Source organism: Salvelinus sp. IW2-2015, linkage group LG33, assembly GCF_002910315.2.
Source record: "Salvelinus sp. IW2-2015 linkage group LG33, ASM291031v2, whole genome shotgun sequence".
Lineage (NCBI taxonomy): Eukaryota > Metazoa > Chordata > Actinopteri > Salmoniformes > Salmonidae > Salvelinus > Salvelinus sp. IW2-2015.
The window spans coordinates 13,029,037-13,054,458 of record NC_036872.1 but is presented as its reverse complement, the minus strand read 5'-3'; the positions used below and the strand labels follow the sequence as shown (position 1 = coordinate 13,054,458).

The 25,422-nt window shown below is 41.9% G+C and overlaps 1 protein-coding gene across 8 annotated transcripts in view; it reads left to right on the top strand.

Moving 5' to 3' along the window:
- Positions 1 to 13,810, top strand: part of LOC111957605 (RNA-binding protein Musashi homolog 1-like) — a 22,906-nt gene extending 9,096 nt beyond the window's left edge. Inside the window, exons 5-15 of one of the 8 annotated variants that reach the window (XM_023978467.2) lie at positions 4,566 to 4,607; positions 5,196 to 5,288; positions 8,424 to 8,472; positions 9,159 to 9,241; positions 9,347 to 9,464; positions 10,152 to 10,232; positions 10,768 to 10,848; positions 11,072 to 11,194; positions 11,301 to 11,467; positions 11,884 to 11,929; positions 12,069 to 13,810. In XM_023978467.2, coding sequence (XP_023834235.1) covers positions 4,566 to 4,607; positions 5,196 to 5,288; positions 8,424 to 8,472; positions 9,159 to 9,241; positions 9,347 to 9,464; positions 10,152 to 10,232; positions 10,768 to 10,848; positions 11,072 to 11,194; positions 11,301 to 11,467; positions 11,884 to 11,925 — 879 coding nt within the window. In that variant the 3' untranslated portion in view covers positions 11,926 to 11,929; positions 12,069 to 13,810. Of the gene's footprint in view, positions 1 to 4,565; positions 4,608 to 5,195; positions 5,289 to 8,423; positions 8,473 to 9,158; positions 9,242 to 9,346; positions 9,465 to 10,094; positions 10,233 to 10,767; positions 10,849 to 11,071; positions 11,195 to 11,300; positions 11,468 to 11,883; positions 11,930 to 12,068 lie in introns of all 8 variants that reach the window. The other 7 variants (XM_023978465.2, XM_023978464.2, XM_023978472.2 and 4 more) reach the window with 7 other exon arrangements.
- The last annotated feature ends 11,612 nt before the right edge of the window (positions 13,811 to 25,422 follow it).

The window sequence follows — 25,422 nt, the reverse complement described above, 5'->3', positions numbered from 1 at the left end:
CAAAAAGCTCTTCCACCTAACAACGACTCTCGCTCTCTCTCTCCCATAAAACTTACCACCCTATGACTCTCTCTCTCCATGAAGCTCTCCACCCTATGACTCTCTCTCCCAAAGCGCTCCACTCTAATTACGACTCTCTCTCTCTCTCCCATAAAGCTCTCCACCCTAACACTGACTCTCGCTCTCTTTCCCCCATAAAGCTCTCCACCCTAACCACGACTCCTGCTCTCTCCCAAAAAGCTCTCCACCCTAACTACTGACTCTCTCTCCCATTAAAGCTCTCCACCCTAACTACGACGGAGAGCTTTATGGGAGAGAGAGAGAGAGTCATAGGGTGGAGAGCTTTATGGGAGAGAGAGAGAGAGAGTCATAGGGTGGAGAGCTTTATGGGAGAGAGAGAGAGAGTCATAGGGTGGAGAGCTTTATGGGATGGTAGCGGCACAGTTTCAAAGTAACATTCTGTGCAGTAGTATAGAAGTGTAGAGCAAAGTTTGTAGATAAATTATAGATTAAAGACGTCAGACCAAGTCAAAGGTTACTACATCAGTCTGATTTGGCATGATGCTAGTTGCAATGGGGGCTTTAATGGTTAGTTGCCATAGCTTTTTTGTCTCCATGACGCCTCCCTCCAAAGAGATTGGACACAAACCAACATCTTTGAAAATGATCATTCCTGGGATACCAGACTAGGTGACAGTTTAACCTATAAAAACCTAGAGCAGTAATAGATTATATCCATGTGTTGTCAGCTGGATGGAGCATGACTGAGTGTGGTTGGTAACAGGGTGTGACTGTGCTCTGCGTGGCCGGTGCTCTGTTGCAGCTTTAGAGTGTGTGTGTCTGGGGTGGAGAAGGCTCAGTGACCAACGGCAGGGGTGGGATGGTGAGTAGGGTTGGCTTTAGTTTAGAGTGAGAACACCCTGCCCCTCTCTTCTCTCTCTCACAGCCGCAGGCAGGCTGTCCTGTTAGACAGTAGAGAGAGAAACCTTCTCTAGTGGCAACCGAAATAATTTACCATGCTGTGACTGACTAACCTGCTCCAGGCCAAGAATGGAGGGAGGTTTACTCAGAAGGACTTTTTTAATTGACTTTTATTTGTAGCTGCTAGGCACACTGTCTGCTAGTGACTTGAGTAGCCTATCTATGGAGAATTATTGTATTATGTTTTAAGATTACTCCCATCGGAGTGATGTTGCACTCTGTCGTCATGGTTTAGAAAAGGGTTTGAGGTAAAGTGAGTTTTACAAGATATTATGTAGTCCTACATTTCTCAAGCATAACTTTAACACAAGGATACTCCAACAGGCTAATATATCGACGATAGCAACAGTAGGTCAACATCAAGTTACAGAGCGTTAAAGACTCCTGCAGCTCGTAAAACATATTCTATCTAAACATAGAGAACTGTGTCAGTCGGACTCAGTCCTGAGTATGGATGTCATTGGTGCACTCCACACCTGCTATGCACCCACCCAAGGCAAGCTCAGTCCTAAGAAAGGGGAAATAATAACCTGTCCTAGAAAATGTCCAATTCAAATCTAAGCAGTTTGAGATCTCCTAAAATCATTCATTCTATTGATTGTAGAATTGGTATGGATAAGGTGTTTCAGTTAGCCCTGACGTGAAGGGACTAGCATGCTGACCCAGGAGGAAGTCGAGGAGAGCGAGGAAGGGATGCATGAAGGGAGAGCGGGAAGTTGTTAATCACCCCATCTGTGATTAATATGGATCTTTTAGTGTAACATTTCTAGTGTTGATTCAAGAGTTACATTAACACCGTAAAGAGTTAAATTAACACTTAATTGTGTAAAATAACGCCAGTGTTGGTGTTCCCATTATTATCATATTTCCCAGCATACTCTATTGCAGGTCGATTTTGTGTTGTTGTTGTTTGTGTCAATATCTATGTTTTTACATGTACATTGATTGATGAATTAATCTTATGCTACTCAAATATAAATAACATTTTTTTTAAACTATTTATTAGACTTATTGCACCCGTTATAATTGTTCCAGTTTATATATTTAAGGTAGTCTCATATCTTAGTCTTCCTAACCCTGGCAGTCATTCTGGATGCAGGTGATGTGTTAATAAAAATTCAAAAAATGTTGGATATCCCAACTCTGTCTGGATTCCAATAGGAATTGCACATCACTTCACAAGCCAGCATAATGTGATTTGCAGGGCTGATGTGGCATATAAACTGAGTTTCAGGCCATTGAATTAGAGTAAAACTAGGCCCTCAAAAGAAGCCCTTATGAAATATGTTTTGTATTGTCTTCAATAATTACATTTTAATGACAACATATTCAGCTAAGACCTCACTTGGTGAAGGCCACAGGACTGAAAAGTAATGAATGCAACAGCCATGTCTTTATCACTAACAAACACAGTCATGGGGGGTACTGGTAATGCTAAAATTCACTCGAAAGGCACCCTGGGAAATATGCAATTAAGGCTTAAAACTACAGCAGGGCTATTCAATCCGAAACATTTCTGGTTTGGGATTTTGTATGGTTATTCAAAGAACCATCTTCAAAGAACCATCCCATTTATGGTTCTTCCGAAATCCTAAAATGGTTCCCCTATAGCATCGCTCTCAAGAACCTTATTTGGTTCCAACTTGCACCTTTATTTTAAAGAGTGGTTGGACTGTAATTGGTCAAATGGATTGTCCTGATTTGATAAGCCCCCTTGTCTTTTTCTAAGGCTCAGCTGTGTGGACAGTCGGTGGGCCTGGGTTACGGCCCACCTCCCTGACACCAACACCTCTGCCACGTTTAGCATGATTCAATAAATATGTCATCATTAATACAAATTAAAGCAGGATGTTTTGCAGTTTGTGGTTATGTATTTTACTTTGTGTCATAAATGTAGAAAAGGGGGCATTTAACTTTCTCCAATCAATTCTCTATTCGGGTCATTCATTTTGTTTTTAAAAATGATTTTATGAAAAAGTTCCCTCACCTGTCTAATGTCCATATTTTCCCCCCATGGGTGTGTGTTGGTTGCTGTATGTTGATTTTGTTTGTGTGTGTGTCTGTTTGTTTGTTTTTTTAATGTGCACAGGAGTGTTGGACATCAGGAGGGTTGGTGACTGGAGGTGACTATCAGAGTAGTCTAGCAACCATAGAACTAAACAGTAGACTGCATCCGATACACCATTCAGTCTAGCCGAGCCTTCTCACTCTGCTCTATAGAACCTGCCGTGATGTCGACACTACACATGTAGACTAAACACTGTACTTTACTCTGGTAAACGCATGTGGTGTACCACAGAGGCACTCGCTCTCTACTGTAGTTCTACTGTAGTTCTACTGTAGTTCTACTGTAGTTCTACTGTAGTTCTACTCTACCCTGTCATGGTTACGGACTAATATAGTGCTCTTAGCACTGTACTGTCTTACCGTCTTGTAGCATAACAGTACAGCGTGGAATAGCCTAGTTGTTCTATTAGATCAGTAGAGACTAATACTATAGAGGTTGCTGTACTATAGTCTCTATAGTCTTATCTTTTTTGTATGGTGTAGTTACTCTTTATCCAATCTGAACAAACGACTATATTGTCAATTGGAAATATATGAATTCAATGGTTTGGCTTTTGTTATTATTATTTATTATCATTATATTAATTTAGTATTATCATCTTCCCAAATATGTCCAATATTTCAGTCTCTGCACTGTTAATGATAGCTTAGCTCCCATGTTTACTGAAGAACTGTGTGGAAGAATGGCGATAAACACACTATGAAACGTTGGCTTTTAAATAGCTCACAAAATCATCATAATGTCTTAGCGGGAGAGAAAAACAAACAAAATGAGGCTGATGTGCTGTCAGTGTGTGAGGTTGACGGCTCTCTCCTCTGTCTGTGTCAGTCCATTCTCCCTCCTCGTCTTCCTCATCTTCCTCTTGTTCTGTGCTGTCCCTCCCTTTCTTTCACCTACTGTGTCTCTTTCGCTGTCCTTCCTTTTTTGTGGAGGTGAGATGTGTTTGTGATTGTAGTGCCTGTGTGAGATTCCAGGAGATCACATGTCACATGTTGGTGACGAGAGGAGGTGAGGGCTGTGGAAGGCAGGCAGGCAGGCATGCCGGAAAACATTCCCACTCATTCCACCTGCACACCTATAAACCAGCACTTCAGGGGTTGGAAAAGGATTCATAGAACTGAGAGCAACCCTGGCTAGGCCAATGAGGTTATGGTTACAATGAAGTTAAAATGAGAGCTTCTTAGTTCCAAATCTACCAACAGATTCTTTCAGAGAGAAAGTAAATGTTATACTCATCAATTTTCTTCATCTCCTATGCCCCACGTTGTGAAAACAACAATCCCTCGGGTCTATCCTCTAGTTGTCTTTTTCCTCTAGCTTTCATAATGACCTAATGTACTGGTGCAGTATTGTAACCCGGACACCCATGTTAATAAGGAACCCTTACAGGATGAGGCAAGGAGCAGCACCAAAGAGACCACAACCATGGACTTGGTTCACATTTACCTGATTTCATGGGCTCTGTATTGAGCTGTGTGTCTAAACTGGCCTTTCTCCTCTTAACTCCCTCCTCTAGATTGATCCGAAAGTTGCATTCCCTCGTAGAGCCCAGCCCAAGGTGAGTGAGCCAGTCTAGTCATGGTTTATCAGGGCTTAGTCCTGTGAGTTCAGTGTGAATGGCATTGCTGGGAGAGAGCAGGTTAGCCTGTGCTTGCTATGTTAAGCTTTTCAAATTCTATCTGGCCTAATGCCTTGTCAATAGATGAACATGACTGCTGCTGTGACATCAATGTGATCTGTACACTCTTGTGTGATCAAGTGGCTTTTGTTAACACCTTATACAGCACAATAATGTACATTTGTATATTCATAAGAGCGTGTAACCTGCAAGTTCTCCGGCTAGTGGTGGCAGTAGTAATGTTCTAGATAAGCTGTGTAATAACTATGTTAATAATGTACTGTTGGTCGTGATGCCATAAATATCAACAAAGTCTAAAAACATTTTGTGCTAATACTTGGGCAGAGTTATTTCATCTGACTCCTTTGCCTGCTGGTGTTTTTTTCATTGGCACCTGAATGAATTGATCATAGAGATGGACAATACCAGGCTACCCAACTACAGCCACCGTTAAAGGTTCGTCTTAATCCATGGTGTTATCACCGTTATTCTCGATCCATTCATAAACGGACCCATTTCTCCTTGCAGCTAGTGACTCGGACCAAGAAGGTCTTTGTTGGAGGTCTGTCCGTGAACACGACCATCGAGGATGTCAAGGCGTATTTCGAGCAGTTCGGAAAGGTAAGCAGCATGGGAGCTAGTATAGCTATTGAAATGTGAGGTAGAAAGTAGACGTGTGTGGATTTGTGTCTCAGACTGTGTTGAGGCAGTGGAGATGAGTGTGATGTTGCATTATCCTCCATGCCACTGTTTTCCTCAACCCGTCTCACTTCTTTGTTGTTTAGATTAAACTGATTGCTGAGGTAAAGGTAAAAATGAAGTGCAATTGAAGAGTTGTTTTGGAAGGGAGGAGAGTTACTTGTGGGAGGGGTGGAGGAGAAGAAGGATAGAGAGGGTAGAATGGAGGTATGGAGCATTAGGCTAAGTTAGGGAAAAGAGGGAGAAAAAAGTTTTGGAGAGGGAGTGAGTGTGGTGATGGTAGGGAAGGGGGAGGGATTATCAGAATTTGAATTAATCTGATGTAACAGCTGCTCCTACCCCCAACCCCCTCCTGGCCCGTTACCGTGGTGACCCGGCTTGCCCATTGTCCCCAAGTAATTCAGCGGGCAAGGGGTTTTGTGTTGAGGGTGGGGGGTTGGAGAGTGTCAACCCAGGAGTTTTGTAACAATAACACTGGTTGACCAACGGTCAAACCAACCCAAACCAGCATACGTGTCACTTCCAGTCTGTCTTCAGTTCTTCAAACTTATACCTTTGATTTTATTTGAATATCCATAGATATTTATTTGAATATCCGTATTGTACTCAGTTTTGACGCTTCCCACCATAGATTCCAAGGGCTTTGAAATGCAGAGCAGAGATAATAAATGATGAGTTAACAAAGGCAGAAGGGAGAACGGGTGCAGGGACTATTATGTCTTTGAACAAAGCTAGGCAAATATTTTGCTAGTTTGTACAGGAGTTCAATATTTACAAGGAGGTGCGCTGTGGTACTCCTCTGTTTAATCTTCAAACTTTTCTTACTTTTGTTGACTGTAACTATTTTACAGACAACTTGAAATAGTGGTCTCAAGTAACCTATGCAAGTAAGTAAGGTGCAAATTCAGTAGGAAATCAGATAAACCAATGAGCCTGCATACTAACTAGATTAGCTTTCAACCCCAATAAAAGGCTGAGGCAAAGCTAATTTATGTAGTTTACCATTAGTCAGTCAGGGCAGTGTGATAATGTAATATTAAATTCAGTCTTGATAATTTAAATTATACTTCCTGTATCTAGCACATGAAGTGCTTCACTCCCAATCATATAAAATTGCATTAATGGAATGAGATGGAGAGAGAGGTGGCTAGATGGAGAAATGTAAACTCTAGCCACCCATGGAAGTTTCTGATTAGACTGCCTCACTGGACCTTTTGTCTCCTGCCCTGCTCTGGACAAGGGGGTGGAGTGAGGGATGGGGAGAGAATGACTGGGAGGATGAGCAGTGGAAGAGAGGGTAAGAGGGGAATATTGTCCAGTGCACCATTTTAAAATGTCCCATGTTTGAACTATATAGCTTTGAAGGACAGTTATTGACTTATTTAGAAACATTTAGTTAAATGAGGACATTGATGTTTTAACTTGTGTACATTTTAATTGCACTGGGTACTTGTGGGGAACATGTGAAAAACACACCCGAAGTGTCAGGACAGTTTTATCATCCTGCAGATTGTAGATTTCAGCATATAATTCACCTTCTAATTCAGTATATACAGTTTGGTTAACGTTTGGTGCTCTAAACTGTGGAGCAACATTGTCTGTGTTGTTCCATTGCTGTGTCATGGTGCTTGGACTGTAAAGAGGCAGGCCTGGTTAGGGAGACAGGAGGGGTGATAGGGAAATGTCAGAGTGGAAAGAGTCAGTGATTTGAGAGAGCTAAGACTGACAGGTCTTCTTTCACCCTGGCTGGAGGCCCTCCTCCCTCACCCTTGACCTTTCTTCGTCCAAGCTACCCAAGGGTGGACCCAAGCACGAACACACACACACACACACACACACTGACACACGCACATAGACTAACACAATGTGTCAGCTCTGCGTGGAACCGTATAGGCGTGTGAATAAGTGGTTCTGGCAAATAGGTGGTGGAACCATGTGCACCTGCCTTTGGCTTTATTGCAAACTGAAAGGCATCAGATATTGAATGTGGAAAGCACACATATTGCTTTACTAAAATATTAGTTAGCAATTCATTCAGGAGTTCATTTGAATGATATTAGGTGTTTGACAGTTGCTTTTTTAAATTAGATTTTGTATTGAAATGTATTGGTCTGTGTTCAGCTGAAGATGAATCCTGGGCCTCTACTGTGAAGGAGGGAGGTACAGAGGGAGAGGAAGAGAGGGCACTAGGAGAATAGGAGTTATGGCTGGCTGTGCCAACAGACAAAGCCTCCACACCTCTTTGTTCTCTTGCACCCATTCTTTGTCGCTCTCTGTTCTCCTCCCTCCCAATTTAGTCCCACATTTTCTGTCTCCACCTCTATCTCACGATACTGTTTCTTTCACTTCTCTTTCTCTCACACACGCCCATCTCTACCTCCCCATGGTCTGTACCTGTATTCTCTCCCCAGTCCCTCTTCCCCACATCCAACATTATGCATGCCCACATTTCTACCTTACTTATTGTACCTTCTGTCTATCTATATCTCCCACTCTTCCTCTCTGTCTCTCTCACACATCCTCTCTCTTTCTCTGTCTATCTATGTCTGTATCTCTCTCTCAAACTCACACACATTCTCTTTCCCTCTTAACAAATCATGCTTGATGCCGGAGAAAGATTTTTAAGATAACTTTTTGCACAGTTGCCATGGGAATGGCAAACTTTGGAAAGTAGGGGGAGCGAGGGTGGATTATGTCCTCTTTTTCAGAGAGAGATTCCAACTATGCAGTTCAGAGGCAAGACATCTAACTTAGAGAAACAGGGAAGTGATTCAGATTTTGGGTTTGTGAATCAAACCTTTTCTAGCGGCCATCTTGTGCCCATGCATCACTAATGTCCCCTCTTAAGATGTTTCTTCTTCTGTTTTCTTCTCTTCCTCTACTGTGCTCTCCTCCCTCCTTTGAAACCTGTCCCCCTCCTCCACCCCTCCTCGCTCTGCCCCTTTTGTCCATCTGTTGCTGAGCCTCCCGGGAGAACTTGAGAAGGGGTGAGGTCAGACAATATGGCGAGTGCGTACATTGTGTGAGGTGATGTGTGTAAAACTCTGTGTCCTCTAGGTTGATGATGCCATGCTCATGTTTGACAAGACCACCAACAGACACAGAGGTGAGACTGAGAAACCCTCTCTCTGTCCAGTCCCCCAGTACTTCAAGCCTTACATCTCCGTATCCTCAATAGTTTTTTACATTTAAGTCATTTAGCAGAAGCTCTTATCCAGAGCGACTTGCAGTTAGTGGATTCATCTTAAGGTAGCTAGGTAAGACAACCACATATCACAATCGTAGTAAGTAATACTTTTCCTGAATGAAGCAACTATCAGCTATCTCCTCCTCATAGGCTGAACAGGAGGAACGGAGTAGGAGGAGAGGAACAAGTCTAGGCTAATTAGTCAGTCTGTTAATCGGGGATCAGGATAAAGCCTCCTAAAGCGCCTTCTACCCACCCTGGGACTGATCGATTATGACAGCCCCCCAGCTTTACTTGGCTGAGGGAGGGAGGGAGGGAGGCTCGTTGACCTGGCCAGCAGGGAGGGGAGGGAGGAGGGGATGAGCCAGGAACAGCGCCCCAGAGGGGGGAGGGTGCGAATGTACTAAGCGGCTACTACAGTACCTAATACAGAAGTTGGTTAGCAGTCGTGCATTAGCCCCACACTCTAACCCCCAGAGACAGCAGAATGGATTTCCCCAAACTTGGGTTTGAGATGTTCAATAATGGGCTTTAATCAATGGTGTTGCCGAGCTCTTCATGAGCTGACCCTCCTCACATACATTATTTGTATTTGTCCACTCCAGGGTTTGGCTTTGTCACGTTTGAGAATGAGGATGTGGTGGAGAAAGTGTGTGAGATGCACTTCCATGAGATAAACAGCAAAATGGTGAGCTAAGAAGGCTTTAAATAAATCCTTCGTTATTCAATACACAATGTAATTGTTAGTTGTAGTTGTTGACTGTTTTGTCCCCTTCGTGTGTGCTCATGACAGGTGGAGTGTAAGAAGGCTCAGCCCAAGGAAGTGATGTCACCCACGGGCTCGGCCAGGGGGCGCTCTCGGGTGATGCCCTACGGCATGGATGCCTTCATGCTGGGCATCGGCATGCTGGGTAAACTCATAGTGACGAGGATGACGACAGTAATGTCGACGATGATGTAGCCCCTCATCCTGTTACCCCATACCATCACACATCCTCTCATAATATCATATTTTATATTATGAGGAGATGATTTACCACAGAAGTTACTACCGCTAGGGGACCGATAGCATACCATATTTGAGCCTGCCAAGTCTATTAAAACATGTGGTACCAAATTAGTTTGAGGTACCCTGGAATTGATGCACTGTATGATCTTAGGAAAAAGTAATGCATGTATGTATGTAATATTGATATTGATGAGATATTTATGAGATATATATATTTATCTATATATATATATATATATATATATATATATATATATATATATATTTAATAGGATTTAGTGGTTAAAGCATGCCTCTGAAGATGGGGTAATGACACTACCATCTACTGTTCAGTCTGAGAACTGGAATATTCCCAATGATGTTGGCAGGACAAGAGGGAATTATAGGCAAGGGTACAGTTGTTAAGTTAGATCAACTTTGAGCTGAGCATACGTACACAACATACACTGTTGGCTGATCTAGAATAAAGCATGTTATTGAGTGTATTGTTTCTGTGAACCTGTTGTTTCATTGACAGTATCCTCTTTCACAGGCAGGGGGCAGCACTGTTTCACTCAAACACAGACCCATGACTGTCCTTTCACCATAGGTTACCCAGGGTTTCAGACAGCTACGTATACTAGTCGAAGTTACACTGGCATCACCCCTGGATATACCTATCAATTCCCTGGTAAGAAGCTACTCCTCCACCCATTCATACTCCCCTGAGTCAATCATGGCCATTTTGTGAGGTTCCTGGACGGTCACAGAGTAGTAGAGGAGTCCAATCATTTAATGATGGTTGTGTGATCCTATTCATCTTCACTTGGTGTGTGTCTAGACTCGTCATACTCTGTATAGCTCCCACAACACAGACAAACTCTTTAACCAACACAGCCTCCATGGAAGCTCATAAAGCACTCTGAGTGTCATTTGCTGCTTATAAATATCAGGGAGTTGACGGCATGTGCTTTGTGTGTGTTCGTAAGAGAAAGAGTGGGGATGTTTGTGGGGGGGGGGGGCAGTATATTCTCTTTCCATCTTAACGTATTTGGCTTGAACCACCAGTTAACCAGAATTTTTCTTCTACGTAAATCTGCCACTTCCCATTCGCTCTTCATTTCTTCCTCTTACGCCATCTCATTGATGTGTTCCCTTGGTGTCACCCTAGTTGTGTGTGTATGGATGGGTGTGTCCCTTACCTCGCCGGTGTGTTGTTTCAACAGCACTCTCTGATGTTTCTGTTCTAGAATTCCATTTAGAGAGGACCCCCCTTCTGACATCACCACACCCCCCTGAGCTCACAGGTCAGTCCCTCCTCTGGCCTTTACAAGCAGCATGCCGTCCGTCTGCTACACACCCCTTTACTGTGCTACACACCAGTTATTACACAGTGACACCAGTTACTACACACTAATTACACACCACAGTCGTGGGTTTGCCCTCATCAGTGTAATGTAGCCCCATATGTTAGAGGTGGACATGATGTCAAGGATAATGGTAAAAAATCCTGTTCTGACTGACCTCTAGAGAGGTCAACGCTGTTTGTAGCCCGAGCTGGATTTGAAACCTGCTGTACCTCCTCTACCCTGTCAGCCATTCCTCTGTCGGCATACGGACCAATGGCAGTGGCGGCAGCAGCAGTAGCAAGAGGTATGTATGAGGGGTTGAGAAATGTTTGCCAATTTGATGTACAGTATTTCTCCTGTGTAACTAATTATGTGTCTGTCTACTTATTTGCATCTGTATGTTATTTTAGGCTCCGCCCCCTCTCGCTCTGGGGGGTTCAGCAGCCCTGGGCCAATGGCAGACTTATATGCAGCAGCCAATCAGGAGTCTGCTGTCAGCAGTTACCTCAGCGCTGCAAGCCCCTCCCCAAACACTGGGTTCGGCCATAGTCTGGGGGTAAGACACAGCCCTTATCACGTAGGTATTTTAGACCCTATTCATGTTTGGAAATGCAAAATGTGTCTGCATACTATCTGTTCAGTTTGTCATAGGAAGACTATCGAAGCTACATAGCAGTGCTCCTAAGATGTTGATCTTGGCACGTGTTCATATATCCATTTTGCAATACTGTCCAATCTTGTGTTATGACCGTATACATTGAGGGGGTCTGTTATGAGCATAGAATTGTCTGTCAATGTGTGACTGTAATATCAAGTCAAAGGAACAAGTAATGTTGCTCTTGGATAATATACTGTCCATTTTGACAGATTTCTCTGGCACATTTGGTGAGGGTTGTGTTATTGAATGTGATATGATGTTGAGGGTGTTGGTGGTTGTGTTGTGATGACTGGGCGCTCCCTCTAATCTCTCCTGTGTCTGACTGCTCCCTACAGGGTCCTCTGATTGCTACGGCCTTCACTAATGGCTACCACTGAGAGAGTGAGTCTGCTACTACACCCACCCACAGCATCACATACTCAGTCATGTTCCATTCAAATAAATCACTCTAATTTACTGTACATTTATTGTAACAATATAATGTTGCCTATTCATGAAAATTGTCTCAATTTCTCTGCAGAGCTGTGAACTGAGAGATGGAAAGCTTTGAACTGGTCTGACACTCCTATCTGGCTGTGTGACCCTGCATCTGCAGTGGGAACACTGACCCTTGACCCCTGATGTCCACGCCCCTCCTCCCACTGAGGATCTCTTTTCTTCAGACTTCCTGTGTTCGGTCTTAACATCCCCTCCTGTCTAACATGTTACTGTAGTTAGCAGAAAGGAATAACAACCTTTAAAAATATATATTTCTGCTTTTATTAGAAAAACATGCAGATAATTCTAGCTACTTTTTAAAATGTTTATTTCATTTGACTGTTTTGTGGAAATTGTCATGTATTCTCGTATGTCTTAATTATTTTATTTTTTTTCCCATTTGATTATTTTGTCAGAAGAAGGTGTTTTATTGAGAGGCGGTGAGGGAGAAAAAGTGATCTCCAGGTTCAGAATATGTGAAGGACTGGAGCAAGTATTTGTACTGAATAAATGTATATTTATCTTTCAGTACATACAGAACATTGCTGATAATAAAAAAAAATTTGTATGTATTACAAAGTTGAAAAATTTATATCTTGGTAGGTGTTTAACAAACATTTGTTATACTAATAATGATAAAAGTAACAAAATTGATAGTCATGGGCCTATTTCCAGTCAGATTTGAACTGCGTGATATCTGTTTTTGTAAAATATTGTAAATATATCTGTCTTTTGGATTCTGCAAAAAACGAGGGGTATTGGGAAGGCAGTGATGGTATTTGTTTTCAGCAGATGGTTTTTTACTTTCATTCATACTGTTCGGCGTTGGGCACTCAGACTGATACATATCATAGTGTATTTGTGTGATTCATAATCTTGGACCAGTCTGAGTTGTGAGACTGGTCCAGGTCTGACAGAGTGAAAGGGTTTGCTCCTATACTGTGAATTCACGCAGGAACCACTTATCAGCACTGGGAGAGAGAGAGCTTGTGGGGATATTCCTCTTTTGAGTAGGCATAAAACTGTTTCTTTCATCATTACTTTGAACTTATTTTATTGTTGTTTTAGAATGATCATTTTGAATATGTGGTGGTTGTAAAGGAAAATGAAGAACAAACATGCAGGAACCAGTCGTAAAACAGTTTCACAATGGTACGATTTCACGGCTAGATTCTTTCTCAGATTGTGTTGTGTGACTGCGCGTTTGTGTGTTTGTACATTGTATGGCTATGCGGTCACACTGGAATTAGGTGTGAAATGTATTGTCAGGGAATGGATATATTGGTGGCAAATGTGAATTTATCATCTTCATTTTGGTTTGTTAATGAACTTCCTTGTCTCTGTCGATGTGTGGAGGGGATTCGTTCATTCGTTTCAGTGCTAAATTAACACTCTCAGAGGTGGTCCTGAGGCTCTTCCATGATGAGATTGTATGTATTTCTCCTCAACCCCCTTCTCCACACTGACAGATACGTTGTACATCTACTGGATGACACAGACTGGAGCCATGAAACTCATGAGAAGCTATATACTTTTTAAAAAATGTTACCTTTTTGCAATGGGAAGTTAGATAAGGTGTTTTACTTTTGTGGTTAGTTTAAGAACAAGAGGCGCTGTCAATTTCTATCACCAAGTTGTAGATGTTGATATTTTTCTAAGCCTGCTGATTGATTGCCATGGTGTTGCAGCCTTTGGACTCTGTGTTTACTCTGAAAGGTTCTTGTCAACACTGTAACCCTCTTCAATTTTTTTACAATTCCTAATAAATTATTTTTAAACATTCTACTAATGCTTTAAGTTGTAACTGTCTTTCCAAACATGGTTTTCATGAAAGGTTTAGAAACAGTATGAAATGTATGAGAGGGAGTAGTAATGGATTGATTTTCAAGCTTGACATGACTAGTATACAGTACTATATGTCAGATAAAGGGATTGTAGTCTCTCCCACTGACAGACTTACCATTACGCAGAAGAGGCAATTCTCTCAGGCCTCACATCAAGGGGCCTCATGAGCTGGGCATAAAAAATATGAAAATAATGTATCCACTTGAGGCCCCCCCCCCAATGCTCCGCTCGATGCATAACAAATTCCCATCCAAACCTGTCTGTTTAAACTAGAGATGTCTCAATCCACTGCATCCGCCGATGAACTACAGCAGGGTTTGTCAGACCAGGACACATCTCGACCATCTGACAGGTAATTCCACAAAAAATTCTTTGCATTCTTTTTCCTGAGCTTTCTTACATCTCTCAGATATAGGACAGACACTTAAACAATTTCTATGGGCTAATAGCAGTAAGGCCGAATTCAGTGTTTCATCCCAAAAAATATTTATTTTTTACAGGGGTCCTAAAATACCAAATCAAATAGCTAAATGATCCTTGGTATGACCATCTTAAAGCAATTGCATATGTTAGCTTAGTTGTAGTTTCAAGTTGCCATACATCCTAAATCACATCACTGTCACGCCTCCCTTGGAGGTCTGGATAATTTTTGATTGCAAAAAATGGTTTGAATGGTCCGCTGGCTCCCAGCGGCAAGATCTTGATTGGATGTTACATTTCAATAACCCTCCCCACACATGCCCATTGGTGTTATGTTTATCACTGTTTTCAGACCGGGAAGGACACATTTTGCAGAGAGTTGTTCCATATGCTAATTTGCAACATTGCAGAAAACCTGGAGGAAAAACATTCTGTTTTGTCAGAAGTGTGCGCTATACACAAACATATTTTGATGGGGTTTTAAAATCGATGATTTTCCGGCAATCCTCAACGTAGACTTGCACCTACGACACTAATCTAGTGAGCATTATTGGAGCTCCACCCAAGCAAGGCATTTGATTGGTTTGACGCGTAGCGAGGCCTCACTGATTTACACCGGGTCTCCACCCCTATTTAGCTATTTTTCTGCCATGAACTTCACCAGGCTTACCCGTATTAGGGAAGCCTGGTTCTCAACGAGGCTAGCTTAGTAGAAACCCAGCCCAACCCGAACCCAAACTTACACTCTTGGGGATACAATACACATTTCTTCAGCAAAAAGACAGGTGTTGCTGATAATACTGTCATCATGATCGAGGCAGAGGACATGTATGTGAAGCCCATGTATCTGATGCTGTCTGGCAAAATAGAGTATGGCATGTCATACTCTTTTTGGCCAGACAGCATCAGATACATGGTCTACATATAGTAAGACAGAGGGGTGCTGTTTCGCTCGCTCGGATGCTTTCTCTGGTGAGATAGTCCATTGTTGATTTAGTCCCAACATGTTTTGCATGTCAGCAATCAAGTTTTCAAGATATATAACTTTCAAAATACAGTTATATGTATATTTAAAGTGACCAGAGTAGTCATTCTTAGGTGATTTACTTTTAAGTGAGTCTTCTGAGCAATTTACAATGGGCAGAGGCCCACTAACGTCATGATCCATAACATGACTAGAATCTCCCAACCACCATCAGCAGTTCTCACTCCTATCCCTGTGTAAAAATTCCTCAATCTTTTCCTGCTCTCTTTTTTCCCTTTTCTCTATGCGGCTGATTCAGGCGCTTTTCCTACGCATACCTTTCCTACACACTTCTCAGTATTTGTTATTCAGACATGTTCAGTTGCTTAACAGGCTCTGGAGTGTGGCTACCTTGCATGTGTTGAATACATTCCATTCAACCCCTGAAAACCCTCCCACTTGCTGGCCAACATATTTCCATCCCTTTAAATACGGTGTACATTTTAGTTAGAATTTTGTCGACAGACTCACTAGAATATATCGAGAGAACGGGTTCAGAATATTAGGGATCAATGAAAGAAAGCCATCTAAATATATGCATATTTGTCTCCGTTTCAGCACCAATTGGTCTTGTAGATTATTTAGGTTTAGGAAAGTATTTATGAATCATAAAAACAGGCTTGGAGAGCCTTTATGCATGAAAGAAAGAAAACAGTGGTTTGATTCGTTCTGAAAATTGCCACATTCAGTTCTTTAACTCATGGTAATGTTGGAAGACTAGTGTACATAGAATTATAATAGGGAGAATAGTGTACAATAGTAGGCTGTACCCTCGTCTATTGCCTGCACTAACCATGGAACTGTGTGATGACACTGCCAAGTATTGCACCATGCGTCAAGTTCAAGCAGTTAAGAATGCACTCTGATTCATAACAATTTAATTAGCCCACATGTCTTTTTAAAAACATGATCAACTGTTACTAATGATCCTCAGCAACAACCACACAGCTGTGATGGCGTTTACAGAGGAAGAAAATGAAGGTAAAGGAAACAATGTAATTAAATGGAATGATAATGTATGCTATATCAACTAAAGGGAATGAACAGTAAATTGGCAGTTGAATATGTGTTATTATTAGGCCTACTGACGGTCGATACTGATAGTAGATAATATTTAACATGATAGAAATAGGAAAGAGAGAATGTCGGGTTAGCCTATAATTAAAGGAGCTATATGTAATATTTTTTGGGCCAGCGAATCTCTTGTTGTCAAATTGACTGGGGCGCTAACGGATTGTGCCACAATCGGTTAGTGTGAGGCTCAGGCCCAGTCTGTCTTTTGTTGACCAATAAGAAGGCTGCACCATTAGAATGGGGGTGGGTCCAATACATATTAAAGTTTCTGAAATTACAATGCAAAAAGATTACATGTAGCTCCTTTAAGCCATTCGAGTGCCATCTCTGCAAATGAAAAGACCATACAATTTAAATTCTGCATAATGGCACAGCATTCATAAACTTTACTGTTGGAAAGTTGATATGTTGATATGCTTCAGTTTGCTGCCATATGACATTTGTTTCCAGCGATTATAAGGTAAAATATATCTAAAACAATTGTCATTTATATCTACAATTATCCAATCGGTTTACTCATTTACATGGCTCTTGTCAAGTTGTAAATTACAGTGCATGGAGAAGGGTGGTTTTTCTATCTGAAAAAATAAAGTAGATGCTTTTTCCACTTGGAAATGGTTGGTTTGCTAGACCTTATTCATGGTTTCCTCACGTTCCTCACGCTTGCAGGTAGCCTAGCAGTTAAGAGAGTTGAGTCAGTAATCTGAAAGATTTGGTGGAAAAATAGGTGGAAAAATAGGCCATTAGTCCCTTGAGCAAGGCAGTTAACCCCCAACAACAACTGCTCTCCGGGCACAGTTGATTAAGGCAGCCCCTGCACCTCTAATTCAGAGGGGTTGGGTTAAATGCAGAAGACACATTTCGGTTGAATGCATTCAGTTGTGCAACTGACTAGGTATCCCCTTAACTTGGGTCAGAATTCCCCCCTATGTTCATGTCTTAATCTACTCTCTCTCTTCACTTTGAAGCCAGCTCATCCCACTTTCTTCTTCTCTCTCCCTGTTCCTCCCTCTCACCGTCCTCTCGCAGCCCTCCTCTCTCAAAAGAAGGATAGTATTTACCCCCGAAAGTAATTAGGTAATCTCTCACCTCTGGCTGGAGCCCCCAGTCTGCGTCCTTCTTCCCACGCCTAAGGCAGCCTTAAGATACTCTTCCCCTGGTTGCTACTTTTCCCATACATTGGCTTACTTTTTGACCTGGGTCTTCTACCTAATTTCTGTCCATCTCTGACTGACCTGTGTGACCAGTGACCCGTTTAGCTGGTTCGATGTCTCCAGGAACGCCCCAGCCAACGGAGGTGAAGACCAAGCGGCCACTGGATGAGAGTGCTGACCACTTGGGAGGCACAGGAGATCCCCCCCCTCTGAAGGACAATATCTACCTTATCATCCTCACCTGTCAACATCAAGACGCTGACCTCTGTACTGGTGAGTCTAAACAAATGCCTCGGGCATTAAGACAGGCATTAAGTAATGAGTATGGATCAATGATATGTATCCTCTTATCTCTGGATATTTTTAAGATATTGAGGACTGGTTATTTTGAATGTTTTGTCCAATAAAAATGTTTGAGAAACACTGATAATTTTGTTAGCAGTATAATATGAGTGAAACTTCAGCCATGACATGACTTCATGGTAGTTTTGTGGTACAGTGTGCTACAACAGACACAGCAGGGGTGGAAATACTTATCAAGGGAGGATCAATGAACATGCAAAATAACGTAGTGCAGCGAGTGGAGGTTCTCTTTATTGAAACGTGAAGACCCCTAATTATCAGTCTTATTTTTTCTGTGTGTGCATTGTGTAAATCTACATCAGCATTTCCCAAACTCGGTCCTCGGGACCACAAGGTGCACGTTTCGTTTTTTGCCCTAACACAACACAGCTGATTGAAATTAGCAAAGCCAGAGTTATACTTAAACTGAATCTTTATTAGTGAGAGCTTTGCAATAGCGATGACTGGTCGACAAATCACTGTCTCTGATGATTCGTTGAGAGCAGTGAGACAAAAGTACAAATGTCTTTTATAACCAAGATACAGCCCTTTTAACCTACATGACGAACAACAGATATATAGAATGGGTCACAAGGTTAAGATTTGTATGAAAGATACCTATAATACATAGCAGAGTATCTGCTGTGTCAACAGTTTTCATTGTATCGAGACCAGTGTCTGTCCCTCTGACTCCAAACTGGAACCATCTCTCCCTGGTAGGGTATAGAACAGAAACATTAACTCATGCTCTGGAATGCTCTTAAAGGTTTTTTCACCAAAAAAGACATGGTAAATCTCCTGTCAGTGTTATCTCCCAGAGGCCCATCCTCAGTAGAACACACACACAATAGTTAAGAATACTATTCTTTTGAATAAAACAACCATTTGATGCAATAAAAGTATTCAAACATAATCTTGCAATTTTGCCACCATACCTGCCCAGCATTTTTATACATGGCCCTAAGCATGATGGGATGTTAATTGCTTAATTAATTCAGGGATCACATCTGTGTATATATACACTGACAGGAACACTGTCCTAATATTGAGTTGCACCCCCTTTTGCCCTCAGAACAGCCTCAACTTGTCAACTCAACCAATGCTTCCAACAGTTGTGTCAAGTTGGCTGGTAGAGGATCTCTACGCCGATTAGCTCGTTCCAATTGGATTGAGATCTAGTGACTGGACAGGCCACTGCAGTAAGCATGTTTATGGAACCATTCCTGGTAAATCCTAGCCTTGTGTCATGATCCTGCTGAAAAAAAATATTTGTAGATGGAAACACTGCTGCCATGAAGGAACGCACCTTATTGGCAAAGATAATCAGATATCCTGTGGTATTCAAACATTGCTACACTTTTATCAAGGGGCCCAATGTGTGCCACGAAAACCCCCCCCCACACCATCACTACATGCCTGCAATGTTGACACGCAGCATTATGAATGTATGTACCCAAGTGATTTTCTCCCTACCCTAGTCCTCCCATCAGCGTGAAACAGCAGGAACCGGGATTCATCAGACCAGGCAATGTTTTTCCAATTCTCCAGTGTCCAGTGTTTTTGGTCCTTAGTCCACTGCAGTTTCTTGTTTTTTGCTGAAAGAAGTGGAACTCTGTAAGGTCGTCGGCTGCCATACCCCATACGTGTCATGGTACAATGAGGTGTGTATTCTTCTTATGTCTTTGGGCACCAATGTTGTACTGGACTATCAATTGACTAACTATATCCCGACTGTAGCTCTCCACAATTTGTCAGCTTCCTTTGTCCTCTTTCATCAATGACCCGTTTTCAACCACTGGCCTGCCGTTGGCTGGATGTCCTTTGGGTGGTGAACCATTCTTTATAAACAAATTAAACAGTAAAGCGTGAAAAACCCACTACTACCATACCCCGTTAAAAGGCACTTTTCTTGCCCATTCACTCGCTGAATAGTACACAATCGATGTCTCAAGGCTTAAAAATCCTTCTTTAGCCTGTCTCCATCCCTTCATCTACGCTGATTGAAGTGGATTTAACAGGTGACATCAATAAGGGATCATAGCTTCCACCTGGATTCACCTGGTCATGGAAAGAGCAGGTGTTCTTAATGTTTTGTACACTCAGTGAATATCCCTTATTTACTAAATGTCCATTATTTTGTCAGTTACCTGTATGTAGGGTTGTTAATAGGACAACTAGTTGATTCACAAATATATAGTTGATGCAAATAGTTGATGCACTGAGAGCTTGCATAAACCTAATGGACTTTAAATGTGGTTTTCTCCTGTTATTGTTTGGTTTTGACATTCTACCTGATTGACCTATAAGGCTCTGGATTTGAATCTCTATTTCTCTTGGACAGACAGACACACACATGTATTCATACACCACGAGCGCCTCTGCAAGCCACCAGGGATTTTTCACAGGTTGGGTTCAACCTGGCACTGATGGGTGAGATGTTTTTGTGGCTGACTGCCTTCCTTACTCCCCCACCATTCCCACTTATTCCTCACACCCATTGCAATCTGGCAGGTCTGAAGGATCCTGTATTCTGATATGTTATCGAATCAACATTAAAAGGCTGAAAATATAGGAGACGTTCCCCTGGTCTGTCACAGGTGGAACCTTAATGATGGTTTCAACATCACTGATTATGTTGATGATACGATGGGGGTGTTGATGACAATGTTGACGATGGTGAAGATGAGAAAAATAGAACCTTATGATGATCATTGCTTTGCTCTTATTTCATTCCACACATTCATATTTTAAGTAATTTCAGTAAAGAATGTAAAGGATTCAACATTGTGCAGTGTACAAGAAACTGAATCAATGCAAAAACGTGTTTTCCCATCTCTGATTGTCAAAACCTTGAGCTGCAGCTCCTGCTAAGACTGATGTTCACACCTGTCTGTGTTTATCTTACTGTGTAAATTGTTTGGAGCCTCTGCGGATAGCTATGACTGGTTTCCCAGAGTATACTGTGGCGTGGCCCAGTTGTGAGACAGTGAAACTGGATAGCCGTGTGAAAGCATCAGAGAAATAAGTCAAACTGCAATGGGTGAGCTGAGCCACCGTAGGTTATCTTCCTCAGGTGTCATATGTGTAGACAGACACATGATATTAGCATTTTTAAAACTTGGTTGATAAGTACTAAGAATGTTTTATCAGTGTAAACCCCACTTGCACATCATTTCCATATTTATTTACAGTGGGGCAAAAAAGTATTTAGTCAGCCACCAATTGTGCAAGTTCTCCCACTTAAAAAGATGAGAGAGGCCTGTAATTTTCATCATAGGTACACTTCAACTATGACAGACAAAATGAGAAAACAAATCCAGAAAATCACATTGTAGGATTTTTTATGAATTTATTTGCAAATTATGGTGGAAAATAAGTATTTGGTCACCTACAAACAAGCAAGATTTCTGCGTCTCACATGACCTGTAACTTCTTCTTTAAAGAGGCTCCTCTGTCCTCCACTCGTTACCTGTATTAATGGCACCTGTTTGAACTTGTTATCAGTATAAAAGACACCTGTCCACAACCTCAAACAGTCACACTCCAAACTCCACTATGGCCAAGACCAAGAGCTGTCAAAGGACACCAGAAACAAAATTGTAGACCTGCACCAGGCTGGGAAGACTGAATCTGCAATAGGTAAGGCAGCTTGGTTTGAAGAAATCAACTGTGGGAGCAATTATTAGGAAATGGAAGACATACAAGACCACTGATAATCTCCCTCGATCTGGGGCTCCACGCAAGATCTCACCCGTGGGGTCAAAATGATCACAAGAACGGTGAGCAAAAATCCCAGAACCACACGGGGGGACCTAGTGAATGACCTGCAGTGAGCTGGGACCAAAGTAACAAAGCCTACATCAGTAACACACTACGCCGCCAGGGACTCAAATCCTGCAGTGCCAGACGTGTTCCCCCTGCTTAAGCCAGTATATGTCCAGCCCGTCTGAAGTTTGCTAGAGAGGCAATTTGGATGATCCAGAAGAAGATTGGGAGAATGTCATATGGCAGATGAAAACCAAAATATAACTTTTTGGTAAAACTCAACTCGTCGTGTTTGGAGGACAAAGAATGCTGAGTTGCATCCAAAAAACACCATACCTACTGTGAAGCATGGGGGTGGAAACATCATGCTTTGGGGCTGTTTTTCTGCAAAGGGACAGGACGACTGATCCGTGTAAAGGAAAAATGAATGGGGCCATGTATCGTGAGATTTTGAGTGAAAACCTCCTTCCATCAGCAAGGGCATTGAAGATGAAATGTGGTGGGTCTTTCAGGCATGACCAAGATCCCAAACACACCGCCCGGGCAACGAAGGTGCTTCGTAAGAAGCATTTCAAGGTCCTGGAGTGGCCTAAGCCAGTCTCCAGATTCAACCCCATAGAAAATCTTTGAGGGAGTTGAAAGTCCGTGTTGCCCAGCAACAGCCCCAAAACATAACTGCTCTAGAGGAGATCTGCATGGAGAATGGGCCAAAATACCAGCAACAGTGTGTGAAAACCTTGTGAAAGACTTACAGAAAAACGTTTGACCTCTGTCATTGCCAACAAAAGGGTATATAACAAAAGTATTGAGATAAACTTTTGTTATTGACCAAATACTTATTTTCCACCATAATTTGCAAATAAATTCATAAAAAATCCTACAATGTGATTTTCTGGATTTTTTTTCTCATTTTGTCTGTCATCGTTGAAGTGTACCTATGATGAAAATTACAGGCCTCTCTCATCTTTTTAAGTGGGAGAACTTGCACAATTGGTGGCTGACTAAGTACTTTTTTGCCCCACTGTATTTAGGCTATCAAAAAACGTGATTATTGTAGGCTATCAAACTTCACTACGTCAAGGGAAATTTAGTATTATTTCTAACAAAGATATCTAAATATATTTCAGGATGTTGTGTATCCCTGGAAATAATCTGAAATGATGTAAACATAACATTTTTGAAAACAAAGCTTTTCCCCAAAAAGTGGTCTCTTGGCACAACTTACTCTAGTTATGTTGGGCATAGGGACAGGGTAAGTTGAGCTGCCTTGGGGTAAGTGGGTGATGGTACTGGTAGGTCAAAGTTGAATTCATGGAATGGGGGTGAGGTATATTGTACATATTAAATGTGCCTACATTCAGAGCTCTCTGTTCAATATCACTTACCCTTACATTTCTTGAACAGTTGTCTGTGGCAGGGATGTTGTTTCGATGTACCAATTCGTACGCAGGTTCTATGCATTTGAGGCTACTAAGCCCATGAAACTAGTCCACGATATTCTGGATATGCTTAGCAAGTTTGATGGAGTTAAACAGGAAATGAGGAAGCTTGTGGATAAGGTCTGCAGTCTCCAGCCACCTCTTGACCCGACTGCTCGCACACGCTTTTTCAGTTCTGCCCACACATTTTCTATGGATTGAGGTCATGGCTTTGTGATGGCCACTTCAATACCTTGACTTTGTTGTCCTTAAGCCATTTTGCCACAACTTTGGAAGTATGCTTGGGGTCATTGTCCATTTGGAAGACCCATTTGCGACCAAGTTTTAACTTCCTGACTGATGTCTTGAGATCATGCTTCAATATATCCACATAATTTTCCTCCTTCATGATGCCAAATATTTTGTGAAGTGCACCAGTCCCTCCTGCAGCAAAGAACCCCCACAACATGATGCTGCCACCCCCGTGCTTCACGGTTGGGATAGTGTTCTTTGGCTTGCAAGCCTCCCCCTTTTTCCTCCCAACATAACAATGGTCATTATTGCCAAACAGTTCTATTTTTGTTTCATCAGACCAGAGGACATTTCTCCAAAAAGTACGATCTTTATCCCCATGTGCAGTTGCAAACCGTAGTCTGGCTTTTTTATGGTGGTTCTGGAGCAGTGGCTTCTTCCTTGTTGAGCGGCCTTTCAGATTATGTCAATATAGGACTTGTTTTACTTTGGATATAGATACTTTTGTACCATGTTTCCTCCAGCATCTTCACAAGGTCCTATGCTGTTGTTCTGGGATTGATTTGCACTTTTCGCACCAAAGCACGTTCATCTCTAGGAGACAGAACGCGTCTGTGGTATGGCGTGGTATGGCGGCTGCGTGGTCCCATGGTGTTTATACTTGCGTACTATTGTTTGTACAGTTGAACGTGGTACCTTCAGCCATTTGTAAATTGCTCCCAATGATGAACCAGACTTGTGGAGGTCTACAATTTCTTTTCTGAGGTCTTGGCTGATTTCTTTTGATTTTCCTATGATGTCACGCAAAGAGGCACTGAGTTTGAAAGTAGGCCTTGAAATACATCCACAGGTACACCTCCAATTGACTCAAATGATGTCAATTAGCCTATCAGAAGCTTCTAAAGCCATGACATAATTTTGTGGAATTTTCCAAGCTGTTTAAAGGCACAGTCAACTTAGTGTATGTAAACTCCTGACCCACTAGAATTGTGATACAGTGAATTATAAGTGAAATGATCTGTCTGTAAACAATTGTTGGAAAAATTACTTGTTTCATGCACAAAGTAGATGTCCTAACCGACTTGCCAAAACTATAGTTTGTTAACAAAAAATTTGTGGAGTGGTTGAAAAACGAGTTTTAATGACTCCAACCTGAGTGTATGAAAACTTCCGACTTCAATTGTACATTCAAGTTCCTGCAGTTGTTGGAGGATTATGGTGCTGCTCGGTAGTGCTGTGTAGTTGCACTCTTCTGATCATTCATTAATGAAGTCACAGCCATGTTCTTAGGTTGTATTGTCCTGTGCAGCACATAAGCTATTGTAGGCATATTATTTACAGCCTCCAATTATTTATGTAATTGGAGGTTGTATTAAGTTTATACCTGCCATTTACTATTGTATTTAATTTCCCCCTTTTCAGAACCACACACACTCTTGGTTTACACAATTGTGAAGCCATACACTGTGCTGGGCCGTTCCTGCTTTATGTGAATCAGCATCATTCAACTACCTCAACTGGAATCCTACCGGTCTGTCATCTGTGCCCTTACAAGCACTTGGGAGAGAACAGTGCTAAGAAAACGCTAAGAATATACAGGACAACAGGTCCTCCACTTCACCCACCCAGTTAAGCTAACCGGAACTGACCATTTTTCTCAATGGTAAACTGCCTGAGTGAGACATTATTTTTCCACCATATTTGCTCTTGCCAAGTTTATATATTATATTCCTCAGCTCAGTCACGACTCGCAAACTTGGCAGGCATTTCTAATTAATAAACAATTCCATGCTGGTGGGTGGTAACGTTCAAGTAAAACCCATCCCTGAAACGAAACGTAGGCAAAAAAAAAATTACACGTCATTTCATAGGAAAAGACACAACATTGGCATAACGCGGGCAGTTTCTTTTCAAGCCCAAATATATCATACTTTGATTTAAAAAAATACTTATTGACTTACATCGTTGTGCAACATCATGGGTAATTGCACAACATCATTACCCAAGTAGCTAATTAGCTAAAATGTTAAAGTTGTCAATTATGAGATTTGAACACTCAACATTTTGGGTTGCTAGACGTTCACATTATACGCCGACTCATCC